Genomic DNA, 12,515 nt, shown 5'->3' with positions numbered 1-12,515 from the left:
GACACCTCTGCAAGGCTTGTGAAAATCGAGGAAATATTTTGGAGATTAGAAGTGGATTGACAAGAAAAGGCAGCAATTCGAACAGACTCATCTAAAATATAGCTGATAACTGCTAACATTCCCATGGGTAGTGAGGGGGAAAAAAAGTTTTGAACATAATTCTTCTAATGTAAGAGTAAAAGACCAAAACATTTGATGACATTTGCCAAGCTTCAAGCTACTAGACTGAACAATTAATACTAGTCTACCACACCAAAAATCACCCTACAAATAATATTAAGCATTCAGATCATTTACATGCAAACAACACATGCTACATACTCAAATAAAAGCTTGGAACAACAAAGTGGTTGAATAAACCCAACTCCATGCAGTGCAAAAGATTGAACATTTGATGACATTTGCCAAACTTCAAGATACCAGACTCGAACATTTTATCGTCATCTACCAAAATAATTCTACAACTAAGCACACAGACCAATTTCACTTGAACAACACATACTACATAACCCATTAAAAAGGTTAGGATATAGAAAGTAGGAAGTAATACATTAAACCCAACATTAATATTTCTAATCTAATAGTTGGCAAGAGGAGCATGAGATATTATCTAAGTCTCTCTTCCTAGAACCAAATTTTCAACAGAGCCATGCAGTGTGTGATTCACGGTATGCATTGCAAAGAAACTTTAGTTAAACTTCCAAATCCGATAGATTACAAGTGATTTATCAAACCAATTAAACCATAGTAAACATTGATTTTTTCCCAATTTCTGACAAGACTGCTGATAAAAATACAACAATACAAAAAAAAAAAAACTATTTACTTTTTCTTCTTGCCAGGAATGGCAACCCTCTTACCCTTCAAGGTCCTGCAATTGTTCTTGGTACGCTGTCCTCTGCAAGGAAGTCCCTGAATATGCCTAATTCCTCTGTAGCACTGAATTTCCTTTAGTCTTTTTATATTAAGCGCATTAAACCGTCTCTGAACCCCAAAGATTGAACAATTACAGATCAACACACAGAAAACAAAAACAAGAGAGAAAGAAAAGGTCAGAGTAAGAAAATACCAAATCGCCTTCAATCATGTATTTGGAAACTTCATCCCTGAGAGTGATGAGTTCCTCCTCATTGAGATCTTTGGTGATTTTATTATCGATGTTGATATCACACAGAATTTGCCGCGCTCTGCTCCTCCCAACTCCATGAATGTACTGCAGCGAGTACTCAATTCGCTTGTTGTTTGGAATCTCTACACCCCCAACACGAACACACTTTATGCTTAACCCATTAACCTGCACATCCCTCAAATTCGTTCATGTTATAATTTTCTCTGAACACAAAACCCTAATCGTGTGTTGTTGTTACCTTGGGTTTCGGAGGGTTCACAACGGGAATGGGGACTCTATTGACGAGGCGAGTATTGCATATAATAGCGTGTGAGGGTGCCACAGGCATTGCCAGCGTTTGCGCCATTTTCTGTTCTTTGCTCTACCCTTCTGCAATATCCACCGTAGCCATATCCGTAGCCTTATCTATCCTTTCCTGACCCACTTGTTTCAATCTGAAAGCCCATTCCAGCCCGAATTAGCACGCTTTTCATTTGGGCTTCTTTTTTTCCTCCAGGCCCATCTCATTCTTGACGCACAAACCCTTCAGGAAAACGGTCCATGATAGTTGATCCAATTAAAAAAAAAACATATGAATGAGGTGCGTGCAAATTTCTACATAATGGAAAATGATCAGCAAGATATATTGTCAACGACAAGCGGCGTCATTTTCTGAAAGTCTCACGCAGTAATATAATACATTATGTATTCGTTATGATTGTGATCTTAATGGACCATATGGGCATGCAAATTTTCAACATTGGGAATCTTATCAGTATGGTTTTTCCCTTTCGATATTACGAAGGCCAAGTTAAATTCTGATATCCATATGATGCTACAAATCGCGGAAGCAAATACAATATGTGAAGTTATAACTTATTTGATCGAGGCCAGGCTCCAACTTTCTGAATTGTGTTTTGAACATTTTTCTTTCTTATACGAAACAAATATTTTGTAGGGTCAATATTGCCCAGTTGAAAGGCAAATGCAATCAATCTAAATTCGATGTCGCAGTTCACTACCAACTTGTGAAAACGCTGCCAAAAGTTGTTACTTTTATTTAAATATTAAAAATATATGGACTTGTCGAAATATCTGAGTGGTAACTCGTGGTGCCGAGTTCATGGAAAATAGACACCAATTCAGTCTCGGATCAATATTAACATTGGGACAACGTAGAAAAAATAGAACATACATGAATCTCGGGTTCTCGTTTTTACAAGGGAAGAGGGTACACTCTTAGATACGTACGCAATGCTCCCACCTCATGATTGACATTGATGCCTCAAGATCTTTTGTTGTAGTCTTTATGCACTAAAATATGTCACCTTTCTAACCGTTATGCATTTAAGCCTCTTCTCAATAACTCAATTGGTGAAGTTTGTGGACAAGCAAGCACCGTGGTAAATCCAATAGCAGTACGTAGACACATTGGAGGAAATACATCAAAAAAAAAAATCATTTATTAATGATTTAATATTAGATTTATTTTTTTTATGCTTTTTTAACCAAAAAAAATGAATTGTTAATATCAATATTTTGAGCTTATAATAATATGACATTATATATAAATGCTTGGTTTCATTTTTCTAATTACTGAATCTACATGTGTTAGTCAATGGCTTGCACACTTGATCTAATAAACTAGCTTGAATCTTATTAAAACTTGCAAGAAGATATTTGTGCATTATTTTAATCAATGTCAAAAAATTATTGCCACTTTTTTTTTTGTTAAATTGGCATTAATTAACATTTTAAATATTATTAGTTTTTTCCCGTCTTCAAACCGCCTGTACCGGTGCTGTTTAAGGACCTCAATTAATTGTATAATTATTATAATTACCCTAGGCTTGATCATGGAAGAAACACGTTATTGCACTAAAACATGTAACGCGGTTGTGCTTTTATTCTCTCTTCAAAGTTGAAAGTAGCCGCTTAATACAACAGACGGAAGTTGATTTATAAAACTATTAATCTGCTTTAAAAAACTATTGGTCTGCTTTCGTAAGGCGTCGTAAATGGAAAAAAAATGGGTTGCTTTGTTTTGTAAATGATTGATTCTGTCCTCCCAACGTCCTTGGAGCTCATTTCCAACTAGAATGAAACATATTAATTATTACAACTAGCTTTTCCTATCTACTGTAGCTGGCAATCTAGATATATATTACAGATAAAATGAAGAAAATTGGTAATTAATTAATTGGCAGAAAGTAATATCAACCTTGGCACATAGGAATCAACCTAGGATGATGGGCGCCAGTGATTCCTTTCTTTAAAAGTAAGAAAGGCACATGATTAATTAATTAAGAGTATAAGATTAAGTGTGTATAATGGGCAGAGGGGGTTCATAACAGGACGAAATAGGAAGGGAAAGAGAGGGTGACGTTGGTGTGCGTGGAAGCAGGAACATGCATATATGAGGGGGTGACCTTTCCGCGAACCAAACAGCAAGCAACTTTCCTTGACCTAATGTTAATGTGAAGGGTGACGGCTGTGTGATGCCGCGCATCTATTTTGCTTCCATTGCATGCATCCGCTTCCAGGACAACTACATGTGTACAACAACCAATTTAATGCCTCATCTTATACTTTACCATAAATTAATTCTATATATATACCTTTAATTTTATGCACATATATTTTATTTAAATAAATATATATTATATATGATAAAACAATTAAAATATTGATTTTTAAAAATTATTTAAACTTATTTTTCTAATTATAAATAATACGTATCAATATATTAAAAATTATTCAAATTATAATAATTTTTAAATAATAAATTTAATATATTAAGTATTATAAATTATAATTAATAAACAAAAGTATTTGTAAAAAAATTATAAATATAAACAAAATTACATAAAACATGAAAGTTTATTTAAGTTAATAAAAGAAAGTTGAGTAACAATTTTATTTATAAATTTAAAATGAAATAAAAAATAAAAAAGTATTACAAAGAGAGAATATGTAATTCAAGTATTCTTAAACAATTTTAATATTAAAAAGTACACGTAATACACTGTAAAATAAATAACGTCCTACTTTTCATATTAATGAATACTCTCATTTATAATGCATAGATATTAATTATTTATCTATAAAATGTATACAACAATCACGTCCTCACCTATCCGTACAATCCTTCAAAACAGAGGGATAAAAAAATGATGATTTCCGCCTCAACTTTATACTTCTACTTGTCTCTCCACGAATCAATTGAAGGTGGGGTTTTTATTTTTTTAGTATATTTTCTCTCTTGCTTGTTTTTCTCGCGTGTTTCAAAATATAAATAACCAAAAATTAGGGGTCACCATATATTAGATTTGTATAAATTTAATCTAAATATATTTTAAATTTAATTATATAAATTAAAATTTAAAACAATTTATATTACTTTTTTAAAAATTAGATTAAAACTGATTTTTAAAATGTAGATATAGTTTCTTAGCACAGCAAAATATATATATATAATTTTAGACTTTTATTTTATTTAATATAAATTAACATTATATAATATTATTACAAATTAATATATTAAAATATCATTATAAGATATAAATTTTATTTTATCATAAAATAATTAAAAATAATTAAAATATATTTTATGTGTATATTATATATATATAATAAAAACAGAGAAAAAATAGATATCATATGCAGCAAAATTTAACAAAATAAATAGGGCCTATTGCTTTCTTCAAGTGAACCATTAAACATAAATAGCATAGGGTGCTAGTCTTGGGACTTGGAACAAACAGATCGAGATAAAATTGGTTTTTCAGTATTAAAATTGATTTTATTAAATGAGATTCAAAATTTATCTCAACTAAAAAAAAAGGGTTGGATATCTAAATTGAATAAGGACAATAATCATTCCCCCTTCTTTGACGGGTATGAAAACAAATGCTAAATAATTTATCGAATAATGATAGTTCCACTTGCAACTTACATTTTATTTTATAGATAGAAAAAGTAGTCAAGACATTGACTTACTTGTCTATATCAAAACTCGACGAGGAGGAAAAGTAAACTTACAGAGCTAGCTAGCTGTCTATATACACATTTGTTTAAAAATCGATAGATTAAAAAAAAACGAAAGAAAAAAAGCTAATAGAACTATATATTTATATATATAAAATAAGATATATACACATACAGCATAGTACCGAGTCCCCTAAAACAAGAGCAATTGGTTGTTGATGTCGTAGCCCAACTTCTCCAAATTCGGCTGCACTGCGAACTGAATCATGGGTGGTGGCCCACAGGTCAACGCCAACGTATCAGAAGATGGATGTGGGAGATGCTCCCTCAAAATACTCTCCGTGATGAACCCTACACTGTATTCCCACCCTTCTCTTATGCTTTCTTGTACCACGTACCACACCTTCAACCTATCATGCTTCTTAGCCCACGCATCAAGCTCTTCCCTCAACAATATATCATCCTCCGTTCGGTTCGCATACACGACGTGCATCTCGGTTTGATCCTCAGGGTCCTTAAGAATCGCTTGAACCACTTGGTAAATGGGTGTGATCCCGGTCCCACCAGCCAGCATGGCTAGCCTCTTGGCAAACTTTTGTTTTCCATGAACCACAAAGTTGCCTTTACCAGTGTACTCTATGTGGCCCAGTGGGCCCTTCACGTCCAAGACAGAGCCAATAGGAAGCGAGTCCAAGTGTTGAGACATGAGCCCACCGTTTAGGAACTTTGGGTGCACCCCTTTGAAGTAAATTTTGACGACTAGATCGAAGTACCCCACTTCGTCTACGCTACTAGTAGGAGTGTAAGCTCGCATGCATAGCTTCTCGTCCACGGTGGCACATAAAAATATGTGTTTCCCTACTGGCAAACCCAAGAGTTGGTCCTCCGAGGGTAACGCAAAACGGAAGAGCCTAACGTCGTGGGAAATGGACGTTTTGGAGTGGAGCTTGCATGGGATTTTCTCCCGTGGGATAAGCGCCACGCTGCGAAGTGGTGTAATTTCCTTGATGGGAGCTAAATGGATGGTGTCAGAATTGCCATGCACGGTGTTATTTGGCGATGAATTGGATGAATCAGAGGTGTAGCCGGTGGTCATGAGCTCGCCGATTCGGTAATCTTCGAGCAATTTTTTGGCTTTGTCGGAGTGGATGGCTTCGAACTCTTCGGTAGAGTCGGTGCCGGCATTGATGAGGATGCTGTCGGTGCCGCCAGGGTGGTCTTTGAGGAAGCGGGTGCAATCGTAGACGTTGCCGTGAACGATGATCCAAGCGGAGTCGGCGTTGTTGTGCCTTTTGACTTCGGAGATGGAGAAGGTTTTTGAGGAAGTGTTCATGAAGGGTGAGGAAACACTCTTTTTTAGAGTTGGATTATAGTGTGATGATTTCTCCATTTGTTTTTCTTTTGCCATCCAGCCACCAGATTGGTTACCTGGTTGTGTGGGGTGCTCGAACGATATCCCAATCTCACCCTTGTGAGGCCTGCACACATTTGTCTTCACTTTGAACCAGCAGTTGTTCATCATGCCCTGCAAGAATTCATTATTTTTACAGGATTTACAGGCAAATAGTTACTAAATAATAAAAGATAGGAAAATTTTATTTAAAATATTTATAATAAATGTTTTGTTAGCAACCGACTTTCACTTTTATAGTTCTAATTTTAATATAGTTTTAATTTAAAAAAATATTATGTGATCATTATTTTATTATTTGTATTTATTTTTTTAAGGTGATTTTACTTAGATATTTGGAGTAGACTCAATGATAGAAGAGTTATATAAATATTTTTTTATTTTATTATTTTAAGTTAATCTGAATTCGCTCTTCCTTTAAAAGAATATATACTGATTGAGAGAGTTAAAATTAAAAAAAAACTAAGAACTTTGATAGTGAATTAACTTGTAATAGCTGGAAGTTAGTATTAATCGATCTATTCTTTATTTCTGTATAGTTTTGATATTATTTTTACATGTTTAACGTGGCAACTTATTTAATTATAACTATATCAAATTTATCAAACTGAAAATTTATTCTTAATGAGAATAATTTAAGAAAAATGATAAAATTCCCTGCCAGCTGTCACTAGTTTAGCGGGGCCAATGGTGTATAAGCATCCATGTAGTATTATCAATGTCGCAGCTAGTTAATGAGCACGCTCGAGAACGATAGTGTGACAGGCGATGGTGATGGGTTTGCTTTACGCCAGCCAAGGGGATGAAGATGGGAGACATTTGATACGATACATTCATACCCGATGCACCAGTTCTAAATTTCCTAGCAATTCTTATGCTTTTATGCCTTTTTTTTCTTTTGTTTTTTCTAACTTTTTTCCTTTCACTCGTTTTAAATTTACATCTTAGAATAATAGAATATTATAAACAATTAATTTGTCACAGAGTAGTTCATATAAAAAAATTACAACAATTTATTTCGTTATTTTTAAGTTTCCCTTTTTATCTCTTAATCATAGTCGTTTATATAATTTTTTTCTCACTTATAATTTTAGTTCCTATACTTTGAGGTGAAATTAACTCTAAAATTAAGACTATTACTGTATTTTATAATTTTATTTTATATATTTTTAAAATATTATACACATTTTTTTTTGTATTTAGTATTAAAATGTCATACTTTATTATATTTTTTATTAATTATTAGATAATTTTCTTAGGCTAAAATAGAAAGACTAGAGATCAAAATTACAGTGCTAGTAAGCCTTTTTTTTTCACACCAAAACAATTTCTCATTTATTAGCATGACCAGACCTACTCTAGTAGTTAATTATATTAATTATAAGTATCAGATTTCAGACGTCTGTTTATAAGTAGAAATTAAAAAAAAAAAAAAAAGGTTGGGAGAGAGAAAATAGAGTACTTACCATAACATTCCAAATGAGGTTATGAGGCTGGGTGTTGAGGGCCTCGTCCCAAGCGCGCACCGCAATTTCTTTGGCAGCAAGCAGGTCCAACACCCCCACCTCCAAGGACCAGAAGCACCAGCACCAGTACTTTCCATATTTGTTGGGCTTCTCCGGACAGTCTAAGGTGCCCACTTGCCACGTTTCCCCACCGTCCAGGGTCACCTCAACACGTGTTACCTTTCTCCCACCTCCTGCACGTACAACAATAACCTTTACTCTCACTCCCACCAATCAATTTAGTTCCAAGTGGATCTCCAAACACTAAACAACTTTCAAAGGACTGCCTATGACCTCGCAAGTTGCAACACCATTTCCGCAATTCCCAACCTATTACGCGCTCTACTATACCACACCCTTACGCCACAACCCAAATGCTAATGTCACCAATTGTCCAATTCAACATGTACCAAATGCTTTACCAATATTTCGCATTTCGTTTTCTACATTCCTATCCTCTCAGTCATAAACTCGTTAATTTCCAGGAATAATTGCAATTTTCTTTCATATCCTTGTTGCTCGTTTCCGTGAAAAAGGCAAAACTCAAAATTGTTGCCAAACCATTTGACTACATGTAGCACCAAAAAATAGTTTGACTATGGAATTCAAAAAGTAACCATTTTGTTTCCAATGTTTATAAATTCTTTTATGATAAAAAAAAACTTATTTTTTTATATTTTCAAATAATATATATTTAGTAATTATTTTATGATTATATATATATATATATATATATTGCAATAGCTTCCCTGATTGTATTATACAGGGACGGAGCAAGGGCCTAGGGTCTGGTTCATGTATCTTGCATCAGTTTTATTTATTCCTTAATTTAATATTACTCACTGTACCTTATGCTTTCGTAGATGTTAAAGAAAAAAGAAAGGAAAATAAAAAAGAGCGAATATTGGGAAATATACAAAGTCAGATTTCTCGTGGGAATGACATAACTCACCGGAATACGCGTAACCTCTGAGTACATAAGGCCTCTGAGTAGTCCAGGAGTTGATGGGCAAGACCTCATCGTGGCACGGCGTAGTTATGACGGAGTTTATGTTGAGCTCGTTGATAATATACTCTGGCTTGTACCACCAAGCTGTAAGTTTGGAAACAGAGAGAACATTAAGTTGTTGTTATTATAACTAAAAATATAAATTAATTAGGAAAGAAAATAAAAACCTTCTGCATTGGCAAGCTCGGCATCAACGTGAGAGGGGAGTACCCTGTTGTCCTTGTAATGGTAATAACTATCAGATTGCTGGGTAGTGACAATGATGCGCTTCAACCATTTCACCATGCGGCCACCAATGAAACCGGGTATTATCATCCTAACGGGGAAACCGTGATCGGGGGTCAAAAGCTCACCGTTTTGCATGTAAGCGATGATGATGTCGCGGGAGGGATCAAGTGCAACCTCCCTCATGATACTCGTCCCATATTTGGACCCACCGCCACCTGGCAGATCCTCTGCGCCTTCAAAGCACACATGGAGTGCCCCTTTGGTGCGGCTGTAAATCCCACAGCGCTTGAGCAGGCTACGCAACGGTACACCCTGCCACACCGAAGTGGAGATGGCAGCAGCGCCCCAGTTGAAGCCGATGCTCTGTTTCACCATGTTCTGTTCCTTGCGGCGGTTCCCCGCGCAGACTAGTGTGGCGGGGAACTCGCGGCTTGGGAAGTCGTGGAGCAGTTGGTCCATGGTGAAGCGAGTGGGCTGTTTCACTAGGCCCGTGACCTCGACGGTCCAGTCTTCCCAGCGGGCCCGGGGAACGGGCCCATGGTTGCGCACGTAATGGAGGGGAACGGGGGTTATGAAGCCATGGTGCATGAGGCGAGGGAGGGGTGGTTCGGAGTTGAAGGGGTGCTTGCCTGTTAGACGGAGCAGGGAAGCGTTCCGTTGGATCCATTGGTCGGAGGTACCGTCGTCGCGTGGGTCGAAGATGGAGGCTTCGACTTCAGCACTTGACTTTTGAATGAGATGGTTGTAGTTGGAAACTTCGTCGTCGCTTGAGGAATCGGAGGGTGGTTGTGGTAGTGGTTGGGGTAGCTTTTTGTTCTTAGGACGCGGTATGTCGGGGATTGGCTTGAAGGTTCGAAGGACGCCGTGTTGGAAGGAAGTGTACGGACGGTTGTCCACGGAAGCCGCCATTGAGGGAATTTAGAAGATAGAAAGGGAATTGAGGAAGTGTTATTGTTTAAGGTGGTAGTGTGTGTGTTTTAACGAAGGTGAAGGTGAAGGTGAATGGTGAATGGTGAATGGTGAGGGATGGAGGGATTGGGGCAGTTATATAGAGGGGTCGTTGGGGATAGGGAAAGAGGAAGGAGCCGTGGCCAAAGTAAGTCATGGAAGACTCTGTACAATGTCCCACTCAAAACAAATGTTTGTCAGTTACTCACCTGTTCTCTATTCCAATAGATAAAATGGTGAGAACGTTTTTTTATTCAAATTTCAATGACTAATTTATAAACACTTCGCTAATTTTAATATTTTTTAATTATTCGATTTCTTTTATTTCTTAAAGTGTAGATGTCTATTAAACTATCTTTACCAAACATTCTTTTATAAAATTTTAAGAACAAAATTTAAGTAATTTTTTTAGGTATGGTTTGTATTATTTATTAATTAAAACCTGGAATTTATTTTGACAATAGTAAATATGTTTTTCATTAAAATAAATTTTTAATCTTAATTTATGAATAGCACTACCAGTACTTAGAAGATGATGTTCAATTTGTCTTTTTAGAAAACACAAATGATGTTTTGCTTAAAAAGAGAGGTGTGAAGAACTTAGAAGGAGGATACAGAAAAAAAAAATTGAAAAAATTTTGTTATTTTTCCCGCTAGAATGTGATTAATATACACTCCAAGTATACACAAATTGATAAAAAAAAAAGAAAAAAAAGAGAGGATATAATATAATATAATAAGTGATGGAATGTTATCTAAAAGAAGAAAGTGTTTATTATAACTCTTGTGTGTTTATTGTTATTTTTTTAAGAAATTTTTTTCTTAAATATTGTTATTAATAATATAATTATTTGAGAGCAAAATAATATTTTATACAAAATTTATTTAAACAAGAGTATCAATAGAAGAAAAAATCAGAAAAATTACATGTATAACTAGTGAAAATTAGGGTTACTTTCTAAAGGAAAAGACAATAGTTTCTTTTTGCCTTTAAATTACTTATTATGCACATCAAACATGTAGATTATTTAGTAGAGGGTAATTTAACTTAGTTGATGGTCTCAGATTAATTCAAACACTAGAGAGTATAGTTTTATTACAGAAAATAAAAATAAAAATAGTGGTCCTTTTCTAATTCAGATGAACTGTATATTCAATATAATCTTTAAACAATGATTTAAGGGGGGAAATTACGCATTTTATCTTAATTTCTAATGTCGTGGTGATAAAACACCTAAATGGAGGATGTTTTGCATTTTTATTTTTTTATTTAAGAATGACGTAAATAATAACAATCAATAGAGAAAATGTTGATATTTAAAGGATAAAAGAAAAATCAATAACAAATCATTTTCAATAGGGAGATAAAAAAACAATAAATAAAAATGACAAGTGATTCTAATTTATAAAATAAAATGGATTTTTTCACGCCTATTTGTGTGAAGTATAGAGCCAAAAGCAAGGGGGGGAAATATACAAATGACAACAGAAAAAAAAAAAAGAAAGAATATATATATATATATATATATATATATATATATAAAATAAAAAATGAAAAAAATAAACATCTCATTAAAAGAAAAACATACGTATTTAATACAATAAACTCGTGAATCTCACGATTTTGTTTCGGGCTACTACATCAACTCCAAATCCTAATATGTAGTTCCAACCAATAACCAGGTCAATCTCAAGACTACGACATCCCTGTCGTCATCCAACAAAGTTAGGAAATGTGAGTTAGAATAATTTTGACATATGGTTATATTATATTTTACCGTTCTTTTAATATTTTTATTTCTTTATTCTTTAATGGGGTGTATATACACCAAAGAGATGTCAAAGTATATGTTTTTCAAAGTAAAAATGGCAATTGAACTCAATTTAACGGGTACTTATAACACAGACATATAAAAAAAATTATATATATATATATATACATTGTAATTTAATATATTAATATTATCAATTTTATATATTATATAAAATTTTATTATTTGTTATCATGTACTCGTTTTGTGGAATTAAAAAATTATTTATTATACTTTTTATTAATATTAATAAATTGTCAATCTACATTAACAGTATGGTGTATTAATAAAATTATCGATTAAATTTTTTATAAGCTAGATTTATTTGATAGAAAAATCCTCCATTTTATTAATGTAAATTTATTATATCTATATTAACAAAGATAAGCACAGTATTCAACTATTAATACGCGATGGTTTATTTCAGTGTTAACTAAAAATTTATTGAGAGCACCTCACTCGTCAAATTTGAAAAAAATTCATAAACTAAAGATAATTCAATTTTATA

General features: G+C 33.9%; 2 protein-coding genes across 2 annotated transcripts; both read right to left on the bottom strand.

Annotated features, from left to right (window-relative positions):
* Positions 1-372: 372 nt before the first annotated feature.
* On the bottom strand, positions 373-1,568 carry LOC113867150 (30S ribosomal protein S13, chloroplastic). The gene is made up of 3 exons (XM_027502229.1): positions 1,368-1,568; positions 1,070-1,294; positions 373-984 (listed from the first exon to the last, which is right to left on the bottom strand). Exons 1-3 carry the CDS (start codon positions 1,473-1,475, stop codon positions 823-825), a joined length of 495 nt encoding a protein of 164 aa, XP_027358030.1. The 5' UTR covers positions 1,476-1,568; the 3' UTR covers positions 373-822.
* Positions 1,569-4,897: 3,329 nt separating this feature from the next.
* Positions 4,898-10,419, bottom strand: LOC113853291 (inducible nitrate reductase [NADH] 2). The gene is made up of 4 exons (XM_027483850.1): positions 9,188-10,419; positions 8,964-9,104; positions 7,973-8,205; positions 4,898-6,620 (listed from the first exon to the last, which is right to left on the bottom strand). Exons 1-4 carry the CDS (start codon positions 10,155-10,157, stop codon positions 5,289-5,291), a joined length of 2,676 nt encoding a protein of 891 aa, XP_027339651.1. The 5' UTR covers positions 10,158-10,419; the 3' UTR covers positions 4,898-5,288.
* Between the last annotated feature and the right edge of the window lie 2,096 nt (positions 10,420-12,515).

This window comes from Abrus precatorius, unplaced genomic scaffold, assembly GCF_003935025.1.
Source record: "Abrus precatorius isolate BTA unplaced genomic scaffold, Abrus_2018 Scaffold10, whole genome shotgun sequence".
In the NCBI taxonomy this organism is placed as follows: Eukaryota; Viridiplantae; Streptophyta; class Magnoliopsida; order Fabales; family Fabaceae; genus Abrus; species Abrus precatorius.
Note: the sequence above shows the minus strand (reverse complement) of the source record. Positions and strands in the feature narration are given on the sequence as shown.

What these genes read in the sequence shown, in the direction of transcription:
- LOC113853291 (XM_027483850.1), bottom strand. Translation starts at nt 10,157, where the DNA reads ATGGCGGCTTCCGTGGACAACCGTCCGTACACTTCCTTCCAACACGGC. An exon ending in CGAGCTTGCCAATGCAGAAG is followed by an intron (nt 9,105 to 9,187) that starts GTTTTTATTTTC and finishes CCAAACTTACAG; the next exon opens with CTTGGTGGTACAAGCCAGAG. An exon ending in CAGAGGTTACGCGTATTCCG is followed by an intron (nt 8,206 to 8,963) that starts GTGAGTTATGTC and finishes TTGTACGTGCAG; the next exon opens with GAGGTGGGAGAAAGGTAACA.
- LOC113867150 (XM_027502229.1), bottom strand. Translation starts at nt 1,475, where the DNA reads ATGGCGCAAACGCTGGCAATGCCTGTGGCACCCTCACACGCTATTATA. An exon ending in TGAACCCTCCGAAACCCAAG is followed by an intron (nt 1,295 to 1,367) that starts GTAACAACAACA and finishes AGGGATGTGCAG; the next exon opens with GTTAATGGGTTAAGCATAAA. An exon ending in ACATGATTGAAGGCGATTTG is followed by an intron (nt 985 to 1,069) that starts GTATTTTCTTAC and finishes TTTGGGGTTCAG; the next exon opens with AGACGGTTTAATGCGCTTAA.